This window comes from Musa acuminata, chromosome BXJ3-1 (genome assembly GCF_036884655.1).
Source record: "Musa acuminata AAA Group cultivar baxijiao chromosome BXJ3-1, Cavendish_Baxijiao_AAA, whole genome shotgun sequence".
Taxonomy (NCBI): Eukaryota; Viridiplantae; Streptophyta; class Magnoliopsida; order Zingiberales; family Musaceae; genus Musa; species Musa acuminata.
In genome coordinates this window covers 303669-320265 of record NC_088349.1, presented here as the reverse complement: position 1 = coordinate 320265, position 16597 = coordinate 303669, and the positions used below count along the sequence as shown (strand labels likewise).

General features: G+C 39.0%; 2 protein-coding genes and 2 long non-coding RNA genes across 13 annotated transcripts; 2 read left to right on the top strand and 2 right to left on the bottom strand.

Annotated features, from left to right (window-relative positions):
* Window positions 1-563: 563 nt before the first annotated feature.
* Window positions 564-2868, bottom strand: LOC103980154 (uncharacterized). Of its 6 annotated transcripts, none has more exons than XR_010493090.1 (4): window positions 2754-2868; window positions 2037-2339; window positions 1675-1948; window positions 564-882 (listed from the first exon to the last, which is right to left on the bottom strand). XR_010493090.1 is itself a non-coding variant. In XM_065135876.1 (3 exons), exons 1-3 carry the CDS (start codon window positions 2233-2235, stop codon window positions 855-857), a joined length of 441 nt encoding a protein of 146 aa, XP_064991948.1. In that variant the 5' UTR covers window positions 2236-2743; the 3' UTR covers window positions 564-854. The 6 variants fall into 6 exon arrangements, 1 of the variants encoding a protein (XP_064991948.1); XR_010493088.1 differs by lacking the exon at window positions 2754-2868 and adding an exon at window positions 1165-1326 and having other exon boundaries at window positions 2037-2743; XR_010493089.1 differs by lacking the exon at window positions 2754-2868 and adding an exon at window positions 2529-2743.
* A 7235-nt stretch (window positions 2869-10103) lies between these two features.
* Window positions 10104-13744, top strand: LOC135628851 (uncharacterized). Of its 3 annotated transcripts, XM_065135790.1 has the most exons (6): window positions 10104-11219; window positions 11308-11591; window positions 11860-11949; window positions 12252-12622; window positions 12727-12986; window positions 13461-13744. In XM_065135790.1, the coding sequence occupies exons 2-6, from the start codon at window positions 11373-11375 to the stop codon at window positions 13571-13573; spliced, it is 1053 nt and encodes a 350-aa protein (XP_064991862.1). In that variant the 5' UTR covers window positions 10104-11219; window positions 11308-11372; the 3' UTR covers window positions 13574-13744. The 3 variants fall into 3 exon arrangements, with proteins under 3 accessions (XP_064991862.1, XP_064991861.1, XP_064991863.1); XM_065135789.1 differs by having other exon boundaries at window positions 10104-11591; XM_065135791.1 differs by lacking the exon at window positions 13461-13744 and having other exon boundaries at window positions 10107-11591; window positions 12727-13317.
* A 547-nt stretch (window positions 13745-14291) lies between these two features.
* Window positions 14292-15871, bottom strand: LOC135628847 (uncharacterized). Of its 3 annotated transcripts, none has more exons than XR_010493028.1 (3): window positions 15735-15871; window positions 14870-15646; window positions 14292-14582 (listed from the first exon to the last, which is right to left on the bottom strand). It is a non-coding gene; the product is annotated as an uncharacterized LOC135628847 (long non-coding RNA). The 3 variants fall into 3 exon arrangements; XR_010493030.1 differs by having other exon boundaries at window positions 15380-15646; XR_010493029.1 differs by lacking the exon at window positions 14292-14582 and having other exon boundaries at window positions 14590-15225; window positions 15380-15646.
* Window positions 15813-16230, top strand: LOC135628848 (uncharacterized). Its single transcript, XR_010493031.1, has 2 exons — window positions 15813-15944; window positions 16005-16230. It is a non-coding gene; the product is annotated as an uncharacterized LOC135628848 (long non-coding RNA).
* The last annotated feature ends 367 nt before the right edge of the window (window positions 16231-16597 follow it).

Below are 16597 nucleotides of genomic sequence, written 5' to 3'. Positions count from 1 at the left end.
TCATAGAGAATGATCATGTATATTTGCAGAAAACAAGTAACTAAAGTGAACACAGCTGCAGGTTCTTATCTAAGCTGGTAGCAAGATGTACATCCTCAGTTGCAGTGCATCAAAGTTTATGATAACTTTTGGAGGAGACTTTGGATGACTATTGGTAACTATAGAACTTAAAAAAGTTTATGATGACTGTGTCAAAGTCGTATGGAACAACTAAAACTGATGAGGATATCAGAACAATAAACTAAAAAATTGAAGAAACAGAGAACCTCATGTAGAACTTAACATTACTTGGTATGATCTATCACACAGCAATTTAGTGTACTCCACAAGCAACACATCCTTTTCGCATATACACCATATAACTGACTTCTCAAAGACTCAGCCATTCAAAATTTTGATCCTCAATAATTAACAAGGCATGAATTCATATAAGTGACTTCTCAAAGACAGACAAACTTTAGGTCTAGTTCACCAGAAAATCTGTAAAATACATCCATAATCCACAGAATAAACATACATGTTTTTAATCAAGTCGAGAAAAAAAAAAATTTACGAACACCGGATAAGTCAAATGATCTCTCAACCTGAAAGAAGATGCATAAATTCATGTCATCACATGGAAGTACATCACTGAATGAAATGTTAAACGAATCACAAGTTCCATGTTGCGAGGTGAGGGAGATAGTGAATGCAAAACTCTGATTTGCCATGATGAATTCGATAACTGATAATCTAAAGAAATAAAAACATTTACTTAATAAGATAGTTCCTAACAACGCTCCAGCAAAATAAATCTGGCACTACAGTGACGATGCACAGAGGGCCACTCTAGCTGTCTGCTTGTAAGTATTCGGCTATATGGGTGTTGCAGCACTATGTTCTCTGCAAAAGAATTAAAAAAGATGTAATATCTCCAGATTATCGACTGCAGAAAACCAAATTCTTAGCTTGGAAGGAAAAATTCATTTCTCTCAAGAAATAAAATCAAGAGCGGGAAAATATGCCAAAAGGTCTTGCAAAGGATAATCTTTTTCCAGAATAGGTTCTCAAAAAGGGCAAATTAAATTGAAAGAAAATAAGTTTAATCAGTAAATCTGCATAAAAAATGAGATCGCAAAATAAATTGGTTGCATTTGTGTCTTTTGAGAAATGGAGTTCACTTACTATGGTTTTTGTGATGATTTTGCCTCTTTTCATATTGATGAGTGTTGCTGTGATCCATCCATCCTATTTGTCTGATAATATCGCTACTCAGTCTCGAAGTATATGCTAAGAAGCTACCCAAGCTTGACAGTGTACTTCCGGATCTTTAGTTTAGAGAAACTTCTACATAATTATGATTCATTGTGGTTGGTAGTGAGAGTCCCAACGAAGAACATTAATAAGAAGTTGCATGGACATCAAAGAAACTTTCTCAAATATCATTCTGCATCAATCCAGACTGCTACTTTGAAGAATCTCTTTGATAAACACATTTGCGACTCATATTTGATCGTTTAGAACCATTAGGATTTTCAAAACTGAAATTAACATTATTGAACAATTTTTAGTACCATTTATCTCGACTAATTAACTGTGTCATTAACTAACTGATAGATCAACTATAGTAGAATCATTTAGACATTATTTAACTAACTGTCTCATTAAACTAAACTCTTAGTAAACTCGACTTACCAAAGCGATGGTATGGTAAGAATCGAAAAGAAATCACTTGGCATTGTGGACAGGTCCGACCTTGATGACATACAGGGACCTATTATTGGTTCCATCAGCTCCAGCCCTCTGCTGAAGACGGCACTGTGAAGCACTTGGCCTCGGAAGCATGCTGCCGAATGCAATGCCAACGGATTGCCAATACAACACCAAATCTTGTACCTTCCATCAGCTCCCACCCTCATGCCACAAGCCAACACCAGCGCAGATACCTCCATCTTCAAGATCCTCGAACCTAAAATCCATCAAGGAAAGCTCCAAATCAGCTGTAAGATTCATGCATTTCGCTGACAGAAGAGGCCTTCCAAACCGAAAATGCTCACCTTTGTTTCTGAGTCGAGCAAGACCGAACGGGGCGATGGGATTCAAAGAAGGCACTTTGTCTTCTCGCCCCTCGCCTCTCTGCTCCCTTCTCCTCCCCTCGTTCATTTCCTCTCCTCTCCGCTTCAAGAAACATCTCCTCTTCAAAAAACAACCGTGTTCCTTCCCACGGCGGAGGAACTCGTGGTCGACTACCGTCATCGGTAGTCGCCTTCGCTGACGTTTACAGGACCGAGGGATACTTCTTTGCGGAGCGCAAGCCCAACTCGCGCGTGGATCGAAAGGCCGGCACCGGTTCTTAGACTCTGGACAAAAAGCAAGAACTAGTCAACAAAACCGTCGCCAGGCGTGAGATGGTGGTTCGGTGAAAGAGCAGCCTTTCCTTCAACGACTACCGGCAGAAGAACTCCGGGTGGACGATGTACGAATATGAGATGTGTTCTTCCGGCTTATTTGACATTTGTTTCGATGGTGGTTTATAAGGTGGACTCAACTGTTTCGATGGTGGTGCCGTCGGAGATAGCCTGATGCAAGATCTTCATAGAACTCGTCTCACGAAGCCGAAGAACAGATCTCATGTTCGTCCATCGTCCACCCTCTTTCGCCGGCCGTCGTTAAAGGAAAGTCAGCTCTTTCGCCCCACCCACGATCTCGCGGCAGCCGACGGTTTTCTCGCCGACTTCTTGCTGTTTTACAGAGTGGAAGAACCCATTCGTAACCTTAGGGTTTGAAAAACCCAAAGTTCTTCCTGGGCCGCGATAGGCTGCCGGGACGGACTTGCTTTCTGAGTCCTTCGATCCATTCTCGCAGCTGGCGTGTAGCCTCTCGTCGATGGGCTTCATGGATGACGATGGTTGTCTCTCGAAGAGGAGAGTAACTCCCAAGTAATTTGCAACTCCAAGGAACTGCATTAGTATATGGCCCATCTCATTTCCTCTACATAATTATACCATTCAGTTGATCCGATATAGAACACATTGCAATCTCATTTCAAAATAAAGATTGCATGCAGTATATTATTATATTGTCTTCACAGATTTCTCTATACAATTTTACTAATAATAAAAATAATAATAATATGATCTCGATGTAATAATCATTATTCATAATCTTAAAACCACATATTATCTTTATCAAGTATGTTCTACATATTTATCTACTTTATATGCTACTATCATTCTTCTTTGGTTACATAATTTCCATTTGCTATGAGTTCTTTCTTATACGATATCAAGTCATCTGCTTTCTACTTGTTTGCCTAATCGTAAATACTTATAAGCACAAGCCGAATGAGCAGAATCATTTTCACATATGATGCGTGAAGCAAAATTAAAATTTGTATATAGCTATTGTTAGAGCTAGCCTCAGGAAATTTACCAAAGGATAATTTTGGTAACCCAACAAAAATAATAAAGCGGAAGAATAAAAGATAAAAGCAACAATAACATCATATTTACGTGGTTCGGACGAAAGAGGAACAAATCAAAAGGGACAATTACAAATACCTTAGGAAGATGTTCGTAGGTCATAAAACATCCGAAAATACTAAACAAGAAAAAACCTCAACTATAAGCTCAAACTATTTAATTGAGTATGAACTTAAATCCAAAGTAAATACTTAGGTTTTCTTATGGTGTCACTTATGGTGTCACTTGTGGTGTCACTTGTGGTGCATCTGACTTTAAAGCTTAGGCCCTTATTTATAGTTCCAATAGGAGATAACAAGCCTGATTTTCTCGATATGGGACTTACCAAACTAACAACTATCAATCAGTTTGTATTTTGTTTTATATCATAGATTAATTGTTCTAATGTTTTTTCAATTTCGTGTTCATTATTGTCTGTGTATATAGCCTCTCCAAGGAGCCATAAGTCAACTACAAAGAAATGAAAACAGTTCAAATATTTCTTGATTAATTTGATTTTAAGAAATTATTCAACCATGCCAAAATCATGAAAATGATAGAAGATAATAATAGTTTGAAGCATTAATTAAGATTTTATATGATGAGGTATGATTGTATGCATCAAAGATTATTATATCACTTAAAACAGTACAGTTTGGATGGTACGTATCAGTGCAAGTATAAATCGTTATGCGCAGACTATCCGGATAGTCTGAATTATAATAAAAATAATAATTAAAACAATACAGTTTGGGTGGTATCAGCTTCCGATAATTATAATCCAATATGTGCAGACTATCCTACTTCGGATAGTTTGAATTATAATAATAAAAAAATAAAAAATAAGTCTCAATCCATATTTAATAATAATAATAATAATAATAATAATAATAATAATAATAATAATAATAATAATAATAATAATAATAATAATAATAATAATAATAATAATAATATCAGCAGACAAATAGGATGGTTGGATCCAGACAGCACTCATCAATAAGAAAGCAGCAGCATAGAGCAGAAAGGCTGCAAAACAGAACACTATAGTGAGTGAGAAATCATAATTAAAATCAAGGTTCGTAATACCGTACCGATATTTCGATCTTGACTCAGTATCGATACGATACGGTGTGCTGAGCACTGTAACATTACTACAGTATATTGTTACAGTGTTACAGTGCACTGCTACAGTACGGACTGGTATCGGGCGGTCCGCGTACCGTTGGTTTATCGGACCGGTACGTACCGCTCGTACCGGGCGGTACGATTCGGTATGGCAGACCTTGACTAAAATCATTGTAAGTGATCTCCATTTCACCAAAGAAATACAAGTATCTCATTTTGTTATGCAAATTTATTGATAAACATTATTTTCTTTCAATTAAACTTGCCTTGTTTCAGAAGCTAGTTAGGGAAAAAATTGTCCTTTGCCAAACCTGTGGGCATATAAATTTGTCCTTTGCAAAACCTGTGGGCATATAAATTTGTCCTTAGCAAAGATTTGCTTATAAATTTCACAACGTATCATATGACAGAAATGATATCAAGCCATCTACTTTCTGTTCGATTGCCTAATCGTAAATATTTAGTAGCACAAGTTAAATGAACATAATTATTTTCACATACGACGTTTAAAGAAAAATTAAAATTATCTACGACGATCAACCAGTTTGCAATTTATTTTGTATCACGGATTAACTATTTTAATATTTTTTTCAATCTCGTGTTTATTATTGTCGGTCATCTTTGAAAAGCAGTAAATGATCACTCTATATAGCCTCTCCGAGGAGCCATCAGTCAACTATAAAAAGATGAAAACCCTTCAAATATTTCTTAATTAATTTGATTTGAAGAAACTATTCAATCATATCAAAATCATGAAAATAAAAGATAATAATAGTTTGAAGCATTAATTAAGATCTTACGGTGAGGATTGTGTGGCATTGACCGATATGCAGAGACTATATGTTTCCAATGGTCTGAATTATAATAATAAAAAATAAAAAAATAATGGGTCACAATTTATTTCAGCATAAAAAAAAAAAGCGGAGGTTAGGGCTCTACTCGCATGCTAAGCGGTAGCATTGACTCTTCGCCACTTTAATGCTGCATCTTCATCGCTTTTGTAATTTTTTTTCTTAACATAAATTAATTACTATAATAATATATTACTTTTTTATTAACTTTTATGTTTGTCCTTAATCATGTGGATAAGTTAGAAATTCTACTAATCAATTAGATTATTAATTGATTTATTTTCTAATAAGTGATGTGATTTTTATAAAGTAAATAATATACATTTCATTTTTATATGTGAATCGTTATAAATAAATATTATATTTTTGTCTTTGTGTGTAAAAGTAAAATAAAAAATAAATTTAAAATAAAAATTAAATTATTACTTACCTTTTTGGGAAGATCTCATCTTCTCCTATATAAAGGAGGCTCTTCCTCCCTCACTCTACACCAAGCCTGAAAGAGGATTGACGAGAGAACTTCCCAATGAGATGATATCGAGAAAAAGATAGCTAAGAAGAGGTAAGATCCTTTATTTTTTAATTATCCTTGATTTATATTTTGAAATCTTGATATTGTGATTGTTCCAATGCATAATAATATTTTAATTTCGAAATTTTATAATTAATAAATAATGATAATTGATTTGTGATGTTAGAATGATTATTTGATTTATATTGATTTCTTAAGCTTAAGTAAATTTTAATATTGATTTAATTTATTAAAATTCTTATTTTTATATTAATATAATAGTTCTAATTTATTTAATTAGATATATCTGTGTTTTAAGAATTATGTATGGATTTATATGATTTAATTAGTTTTAAATTTAAGATCATGAATTTAGTGGTCAAGTATAACTCATCCCATGTGACTAGGTATGATTTAGTCCATGTGGCCATGTACGTTCCAACCCATGTGACAAGATATGACCCAACCCATATTGCGAAGCATGATTCAGCCAATGTGGCTAAGTACAATCCAACCTATGTAGCCATGTATGTCCTAGCCCTTGTGACAAGGTATGACCCAGCCTATGTGGCCAGGCATGATCCAACCCATGTGGCTAGGTACGATTCAGTCCATGTGGCAATGTACGACCCAACCAATTTGGCAAAGTACAACCCAATCATGTGATCAAACATGTACAAGCTCATGTGGCTATGTACGACCCAGTCCATGTGGTCAGAACAACCCCAACTCAGGTGTCTAGGCTTGACCTAACTCGCGAGCCAAGCATGGCCCAGTTCTGTGGTAAGGCTCAGCCCAACTTATGAGTGAGGCTTATCCTAGTCCATGAAGTTAAGCCTGCCCAACAATGCAATTGGCGTTGGACACATCGTCGCTTCTCTATTTAGCCCGTTGTACCTCAACTCAACCTATTACTTGGACAGGCATGAGACAGGCATATGCAACGCATGTGACTCGTTCATGACTCAGGTGGGTTGGTTTAGTTTGGACTAGCACTATATGACATAATCCAATTTCCTCTTCCTTTATTGGTTTGAGCTCATTAATTGACTAAATCAGATATGGGTTGAAGCGAGGTCTTCCTGACGTGATGGAGAATTCATCTCTCGAAGCCGGAGGAACATATCTCGTACTCGTACATCGTCCACCCGGAGTTTTTCCGTCGGTCATCGTTGAAGGAAATGAAGCTCTTTCGTCCCACCGCCATCTCATACCCGTCGACAATGGACTTAGATGGGTTTTTATTTTTTTTAGAGTCCATGTCGGCTTTTCGATCCATGTGTGAGTCAATGCTATTCTTGGGCTTGGGCTCCGTAAAGAAATAGCCCTTCCGTCGATCGCTGCCAAGAAGATTCCATGGCTCAGTGCCATAGAGTGGGTGAAGGCGACGATGCAGCCAGGGAGGGGAGTGCTAGCAACCCAATTGGCGAGGTAATTGTTTCTCGAGGAGGAGAAGAAATAAAAGAGGAGAAAGGAGGAGAGGCGAGAAGAGAGAGGGCGAGAGCTATAGGCGTATACGTATATAGAGGCAAGCAGTGGGTAAATTTCGGATTCCAAATTAATTAGATTAACTTGTATTGTATATTTAATTAGAAATTAAGGTGCCTACATACATCTCTCATCAATGTTAATGATCATACAACTTGTAACTTGCGGTATTGTAGATCATATAGATCATTATCATTATCAAGGATATACAACTTTTCAAAAGCAAATATCAAGTAAAATTGCACATAGCAATATGTAGTGACAACATTACGTACCGCATGCAAATGCAACCTTTATTTTGAAATTAAATTGCAATGTCTGCTATATTAGATCAACTGAATGGGAGGAGAAATGTGAATATCAGATACCAATGTTTTGGCGTCACTACGTAAGAAGCAATACGGCAAGTAAGTTGTATGATCACTAACATTGATATGAGAGATGTATGTAGGCACCTAAATTTCTAATTAAACATATAATACGAGTTAATCTAATTAATTTGGAATCCGAAACCCGCCCACTGTCCCACTCCCACTCTCACTGTTTGTCTTCTCGCCTCTCTAGAAACAACCACCGTCTACCGTCATCCATGGAGCCTGTCGACCTCGTTCCGAGAGGCTACAGGTTCCTTCCTAGAACTCGTGGTCGACTACCTTGCCAACTGGGTCGTTGGCACACCCCTCCCTGGTTGCACTGTCCCCTTCGTCGACGTCGTCTAAGTCCATCGTCGACGGGTGCAAGATGGTGGTGGGATGAAAGAGCTTTCTTTCTTCAACGAGGACCGTTGGGAGAACTACGGGTGGACGATGTACGAGTACGAGATGTGTTCCTCTGAGAGACGAATTCTCCGTCACATCAGAAAGATTTCGCATCAACCCATCTATGGCGACAACTTCATCAAAAAGGTTGAGTCCACGTTCATAGAGGCTGCGACGGAGATGGTCACCAGCGGTAGCCGTTTCGTTGGGCAGAAGAGAAATAGAGAGGAATCTTCTACACTATCATCAGCAGCACCGAAGAAGCCTTGCCGGGGGTTGGTTGCACATTCCATCGGAGCATTGCAGTCCGACGTCTCACCACCTCCGACCGCGGTGGTGCAACAGCACTTATTGGCTCCCGTCGTGACACTCCCGGAGAGTCGTCTTCCTCGGTCGACTCCGTGGCACCGAACGAAGCCGGAGTCCGAGCCGCCTCTCCATCGACAACGGACGTTGGTGGAGGTAACCTCGTGATAACTGCGGAGGAACTCGAAGCATTCTTGGCTTCATCTTCGTCGTCGGTCGATCTTGGCGGTGAGCAGCACTGCACCGACGATGCTTTCTTTACCAGAGAGGCTGATGCTCTCTTGATGTCCGATGCCACCGACACAGCCTCGACTACCATCCCGAAGGCCTCGCCGTCAGGGCTCGTCGACGTTATCTTGATGCCCGATGACACTCGGATTGATTCGACCACGGTCGCAGAGGTTTCCTCGTCATCGTCGTCGATCGACTTCGTCGTGTGTGAGCAGATGTACTGCACCGACGGTCCCTTCTTCACGAGCCTGGAAGAGGTCCATGCCTTCTTGATGTCCGATGACACCTTCATTGCCTCGACTACGATCCCAGGAGCCTCGCTGTCATCCTCAACCGGCCTTGCCGCCGAGCAAATAGAGTAAGCGGACAATGCCCGGTCGACAACCCCGAAAGAGTTGCAAGCCTGCTTGATGTCTGATTCGACCACGGTCGAAAAGGCTTCGACGTCATCGTCGAACTCTTGCAGCAAGCCGTCGTCGTCATCTATGTTCTCCGTCTGCGCACACCCAACAGAGTCGTTCGAAGATATTCAAATGCATTCATGTCGAGTTTACCGGTCACGAACTTCCCTTGTTTTCTTCTGATATAAGTTGTTCCCTAATCGAATCCCATAGCTTTCTCAATCGCATCTCTTTGTCGAGCCGTGAACTTGTCTATGTTGTCAAAAGCATGCTTAACCAGTATATCAATAACAGTTCTTGTCTATGTTGTCAAAAGCATGCTTAACCAGTATATCAATAACAGTTTGAACCCTGAGAAAACCAAAGGCATGATATCAGTGCACAACTTTGAATGCTTGTATAGAAGCAATAAACACATAAACAGTGTATCATGTGATATACATGAACTAACAGTATTTTCCATACAAACAAAGCTACTGCTCCAACCACGAGATCATAGTCGAATCCATTGGGGTGTCATCGAACTTCATGAAGGCTTCAATCTCTTGCAGCAAGCCGTCGTCGTCATCTATGTTCTCCGTCCCCGCCGCAGCTCCCGGAGCAGCCTGCGGCCTCCTCTTCCAAGAGGGATTCGCCCCCGCCACCGGCTCCGGCGCCCATCCTCAAGAGCGCCCTCAAGCGCGACAAGCCCTCGGACCCTCAAGACTCTGGTGCGCGATTCTGGTTGATAAAGATAGCATCTTTTATGTGCCTTTCTATATGTGGGTCTGAGTCGTCTCTTTGTCTTACTTGGTTGTGTTTATTATGTCCAATTCTAGTTGTAATTGTTCTTGGTGCGTCCTTAGGGTTCGTGGTAGGGTTTCCTTTGGTAGAGGTATTCATAACTTTTTTTATGACCTCCAACTTGAAGCTTTCTTTAGGTCTGCGGTTCACTGGTTTTCACTCTTGTCTTTGGTCTTTCTGACTTAATTTCCTTGTTTCTCATCCTTTTTTCCCCTCTCCCTTTTCAAGCTAGTTCATTTGCGCTAAAATTGTAGCGGGCGTAGCTAAGATCTTATTTTGACTTGAGTGGGTTGGACCTTCCTCGGTGGTATGATATCTGGACATGAGATCCCACGTCATGTCAGATGGTGTTAGGCCTGATCAATCTTTCAAAGAGGAAGAGAATCCAAGTAAAATTCCTTGTATTGCAAGATGTATCTGAGTGGTTAAATTAATATTTGATTACTTTTTTGACTGCTTGCTGGATGAGATTTTTGTTTTTGTGAATGAAATATTGGAAAAATTTAAAGAAAGTCTGCAGTGGTGACTCTAAAAGATGAGATGGAGTATGCTCATATGATATGACAATTATAGTTCAGCTTTTTGCTTGAAATTGATATGAAACTAATAAGGATTTTAACTGAAATTACTAATCTTCCCCTCTTCGTTTCCTAAGCTATTTGGCTGTTGTAAGGCTTGTCTTAGTTTCTATGAAAACTCTTCGACATAAGTACAAGTGTGTTTCCAAATTATAAAATTTTATGGAAAGATACAACCTCAAATGAATACATATACCTGCTTCTTCTGAGACTCTTGAACTTCTTAATATTAGTGATATCGACCCTTATTATTTTAGTACTTTATGAAGAATCTTCAACTAACTGTGGAACTTGACTAAGCAGCTTCCTTGTAGCAAACCAAGTGGAATCATCTGGATAACTCTGAATAAAGCTAGGTAAAATTTTTTCATGCAGTTGCTGTTGCAGTAAAATCTGTAATGTGACTTGCTTTTTTGGGTCAAACACATAGAGCTTCATACTACTTGCAAAGATAAATGTTCTAGGTTCTGAGCATATATTTCTAACTTTCTTCTTATATATGGTTTAGTTACATCTCAAGCAGATCCAAGTTAAGGTACTAGCAGTCTCTTGGAATTTTGAGTTGTGTCTTATGAATATTTGTGAACACTAAACCATGTTTGTACTAGAAACATGATTTTTTTAAAAGTTTTGGTTATTTTCATGGGATATTCTCTTTTGCTGCCTTACTAGGAAGGATTGATGAATGAGAATCACTAAAAGCCACCCAATTAGTTGGGTTAAGGCTTGATGGTTGTGGTTATGGTAATTATCTTCTTTTGCACTGGGTCTACTTTTAGGATTTCAATTTGTTGCATTTTCTAAAACTAAACAACTTGACATACTTTCGCAGCACCTCAGAAGCGCCTAAGGTTCAGAACAAGTGTTGATGCTACAGAGGCACAAGTTATAGAAGCAATGCAAAAGATAGCATCACACATAAAGAATCCTGCAAAGTTCAGCAAAGCATCAAAACTTGCTGTGCAACTAATCCAAGCTGGAAGTGTCAAGTCGGGAACTAGCAGTCAGTTTTTTGATATTCTGGAAGCTGCAATGGCTTCGCCATCAGTTTGTAATGAGGCTTCACTGAGAATGGATTATCAAGCCTTATTTTCAGCAGTTCAAGATGTTGCAGAGGTTAGCTTTTCAGAGTCTTTACATATATTTATCCGCTTGATTGTGGTAATATCTGCAGGACGGGCTTTCAACATGTCAGTAGTATTTGACAGAATGTAGAGAGCTTTTGATGCTTCAGAACTTTGACGGAATCTTGTGTTTATTCTAAAACCATTTTTCTACTCTACCTAATGTTTCCTTGTTCCAAAATACATTCTCTCTGATTCAGTTGATATGCTGTTGAAAAAAGATTGTCCTTACCTATTCTTGGTTTTCTCATGAGATGCAGTGTTTTAGTAAAGAGCAGAAAAATCAGCTGGCAACGTGGACTTTGCAGGCGGTGGTTGCAAATGATCTTTATACTGATGACAGCTTTGTGGTATGCATTTTTGAACTCATAAAATATCATATAATTCTTCTGATGGGCTATTAGACCTTTTAGCAGTAACATGTTAACATGTTTTTACTAATTAGTGATTGTTTGCTTTGGAACCCTGCAGAAATGTGTTTCCTGACAATTGCAGTAACTTAATGCTTGCAATTATATCGATAATAAACATCAAGATATGTTTATTAAATGGTTTTGGTGATGATATAGTATAAACATAATGAATTGTTGTAGCAATCTTTTTCTTTTTAGTTTTTGTACCTACTTTGTAACTGACAATTGTTATTCTTTAGTACTCAAAAGCAGCAGGAAAGATCAAAGATGCAATATCTAGCCTCCCTCATGCTACAGTAGACGATGACAAAGAAGAAGCTGCAGCACTGGCACTAGCTGAAAACAAAGCAGTAGGCAAAGACACTGCTGAACTGGGTACTACTACATCAGCTACTTTGTCCGAAAAGAAGAACCATGTTTCTGATCCATTTGGGTTAGATGTTTTGCTGCCAAGCAAATCCAAGAAAGATGAAAGAGCGAGAGGAAAGGATGTGACAGCTTCAAACCAAAAGGAAGAAGAAGCAGAAGAACCTAAGAGATTTATCAAATCTCAAAGAGAGGTTTTACTATTATGTTTGGAAATAGCTGCACGTCGTTATAAAGTACCATGGTAAGATCATCGAAATTTGTCACGTGATACACTGTTTATGTGTTTATTGCTTCTATACAAGCATTCAACGTTGTGCACTGATATCATGCCTTTGGTTTTATCAGGGCTCAAACTGTTATTGATATACTGGTTAAGCATGCTTTTGACAACATAGACAAGTTCACGGCTCGACAAAGAGATGCAATTGAGAAGCTATGGGCTTCAATTAGGGAACAACATATCAGAAGAAAACAAGGGAAGTCTGTGACCGGTAAACTTGACATGAATGCATTTGAATATCTTCAGGAGAAGTATGCACGTGAGAAGATTAGCATCCGTCATGCTGTCGGAGGTGGTGGTGAACGCCGTGCTGAACAGTGGCTTGGTTAGCTCTCTCCATCACTTGGCTTTGATTTTTTTTCTCACAATGAGAATTGATCTATTCAACACTGTTCGGTCAATGTACCGAATTTGAACTTGTTACCAATGGCACTGCAAGTTGCTGATCTCTTTCAAAGTTATAGTTGGACATCCAGAAGGATCAAACAATGTGATTCTAGTGATGTACTACCAAGATAATGGTTCTTTAGTGTTTCGATTGTACACTTTTATCATCCTTAATCGTGGAAGTTGATTTGGATGTGAATGTAAAACGGTCTAAACTCGGTGTAATACGTTCATGGAGTAATTGTCAACATCCTACCAAATTTTAGTCATTGACTATTGTACTTATTCCCATATCGAGAAACTCACATGAAAATGCTGCTAGGTGTTTATGATTCATTTTGTATTGTTTAACTGTCATATATTGGAATAATGTTAGTCATCAATATGTTCTTCTTGCTGTCTTACCATACAGGTATATACGGTACAAAAATCAACAAGAACTTGTCAGATAGAATGATTCTCATGAAGAAATTATTAGTCAAAGATCAGATCGCTGGAAGGATGGAGATGCAAAGAATTATTTAGCTCATGAAGATTAGTACATACGACTTTTACCAGTTCATATACACTGTAGAGATGTTTGCTCCAGAAAGATCGATCATGAAAGCATCATATGATTGGAGAAACTGAAGGATGTTTCACCAATCATTCATTCATAGAGAATGATCATGTATATTTGCAGAAAACAAGTAACTAAAGTGAACACAGCTGCAGGTTCTTATCTAAGCTGGTAGCAAGATGTACATCCTCAGTTGCAGTGCATCAAAGTTTATGATAACTTTTGGAGGAGACTTTGGATGACTATTGGTAACTATAGAACTTAAAAAAGTTTATGATGACTGTGTCAAAGTCGTATGGAACAACTAAAACTGATGAGGATATCAGAACAATAAACTAAAAAATTGAAGAAACAGAGAACCTCATGTAGAACTTAACATTACTTGGTATGATCTATCACACAGCAATTTAGTGTACTCCACAAGCAACACATCCTTTTCGCATATACACCATATAACTGACTTCTCAAAGACTCAGCCATTCAAAATTTTGATCCTCAATAATTAACAAGGCATGAATTCATATAAGTGACTTCTCAAAGACAGACAAACTTTAGGTCTAGTTCACCAGAAAATCTGTAAAATACATCCATAATCCACAGAATAAACATACATGTTTTTAATCAAGTCGAGAAAAAAAAAATTTACGAACCCCGGATAAGTCAAATGATCTCTCAACCTGAAAGAAGATGCATAAATTCATGTCATCACATGGAAGTACATCACTGAATGAAATGTTAAACGAATCACAAGTTCCATGTTGCGAGGTGAGGGAGATAGTGAATGCAAAACTCTGATTTGCCATGATGAATTCGATAACTGATAATCTAAAGAAATAAAAACATTTACTTAATAAGCTAGTTCCCAACAATGCTCCAGCAAAATAAATCTGGCACTACAGTGAAGATGCACAGAGGGCCACTCTAGCTGTCTGCTTGTAAGTATTCGGCTATATGGGTGTTGCAGCACTATGTTCTCTGCAAAAGAATGCAATTAAAAAAGATGTAATATCTCCAGATTATCGACTGCAGAAAACCAAATTCTTAGCTTGGAAGGAAAAATTCATTTCTCTCAAGAAATAAAATCAAGAGCGGGAAAATATGCCAAAAGGTCTTGCAAAGGATAATCTTTTTCCAGAATAGGTTCTCAAAAAGGGCAAATTAAATTGAAAGAAAATAAGTTTAATCAGTAAATCTGCATAAAAAATGAGATCGCAAAATAAATTGGTTGCATTTGTGTCTTTTGAGAAATGGAGTTCACTTACTATGGTTTTTGTGATGATTTTGCCTCTTTTCATATTGATGAGTGTTGCTGTGATCCATCCATCCTATTTGTCTGATAATATCGCTACTCAGTCTCGAAGTATATGCTAAGAAGCTACCCAAGCTTGACAGTGTACTTCCGGATCTTTAGTTTAGAGAAACTTCTACATAATTATGATTCATTGTGGTTGGTAGTGAGAGTCCCAACGAAGAACATTAATAAGAAGTTGCATGGACATCAAAGAAACTTTCTCAAATATCATTCTGCATCAATCCAGACTGCTACTTTGAAGAATCTCTTTGATAAACACATTTGCGACTCATATTTGATCGTTTAGAACCATTAGGATTTTCAAAACTGAAATTAACATTATTGAACAATTTTTAGTACCATTTATCTCGACTAATTAACTGTGTCATTAACTAACTGATAGATCAACTATAGTAGAATCATTTAGACATTATTTAACTAACTGTCTCATTAAACTAAACTCTTAGTAAACTCGACTTACCAAAGCGATGGTGTGGTAAGAATCGAAAAGAAATCACTTGGCATTGTGGACAGGTCCGACCTTGATGACATACAGGGACCTATTATTGGTTCCATCAGCTCCAGCCCTCTGCTGAAGACGGCACTGTGAAGCACTTGGCCTCGGAAGCATAATGCAATGCCAACGGATTGCCAATACAACACCAAATCTTGTACCTTTCATCAGCTCCCACCCTCAAGCCACAAGCCAACACCAGCGCAGATACCTCCATCTTCAAGATCCTCGAACCTAAAATCCAACAAGGAAAGCTCCAAATCAGCTGTAAAATTCATGCATTTCGCTGTCAGAAGAGACCTTTCGAACCAAAAATGCTCACCTTTGTTTCCGAGTCGAGTAAGACCGAACGGGGCGATGGGATTCAAAGAAGATGAAGGCACTTTGTCTTCTCGCCCCTCGCCTCTGTGCTCCCTTCTCCTCTTCCTCGTTCATTTCCTCTCTTCTCCTCTTCAAGAAACAACCGTCGTCCATGGAGCCCGTCGACCTTGTTCCGAGAGGCTACAGGGGCACACCCTTCACTGTCCACGCTGTCGCCTTCGCTGACGTCTACAGGACCGAGCCGTGGAATCTTCTTGGCAGCTATCGGCAGGAGCGATACTTATTTACGGACGGCTCGCGCGTGGATCGACATCGGTTCTTAGACTCTGGACAAAAAGCAAGAACTAGTCAACAAAACCGTCGCCAGGCGCGAGATGGTGGTGAGGTGAAAGAGCAGCCTTTCCTTCAACGACTACCGGCAGAAGAACTCCGGGTGGACGATGTACGAATATGAGATGTGTTCTTCCGACTTATTTGACATTTGTTTTGATGGTGGTTTATAAGGTGGACTCAACTGTTTTGATGGTGGTGCCGTCGGAGATAGCCTGATGCAAGATCTTCATAGACCTCGTGTCTCTCGAAGCCGAAGAACAGATCTCATGTTCGTCCATCGTCCACCCTCTTTCGCCGGCCGTCGTTAAAGAAAAGTTAGCTCTTTCGCCCCACCCACGATCTCGCGGCAGCCGACGGTTTTTTCAAACCCTAAGAGGCTTGGTTTTTCCTGGGCAGCGATGGGCTGCCGGGACGGACTCAACCCAAGTTCTTGCTTTTTGAACGTGGACTCAACCGTTTTGATAGAACCGGTGCCGGCCTTTCGATCCATGCGCGAGCCATGGCTGTTCTAACTTGCGCTCCACAAAGAAT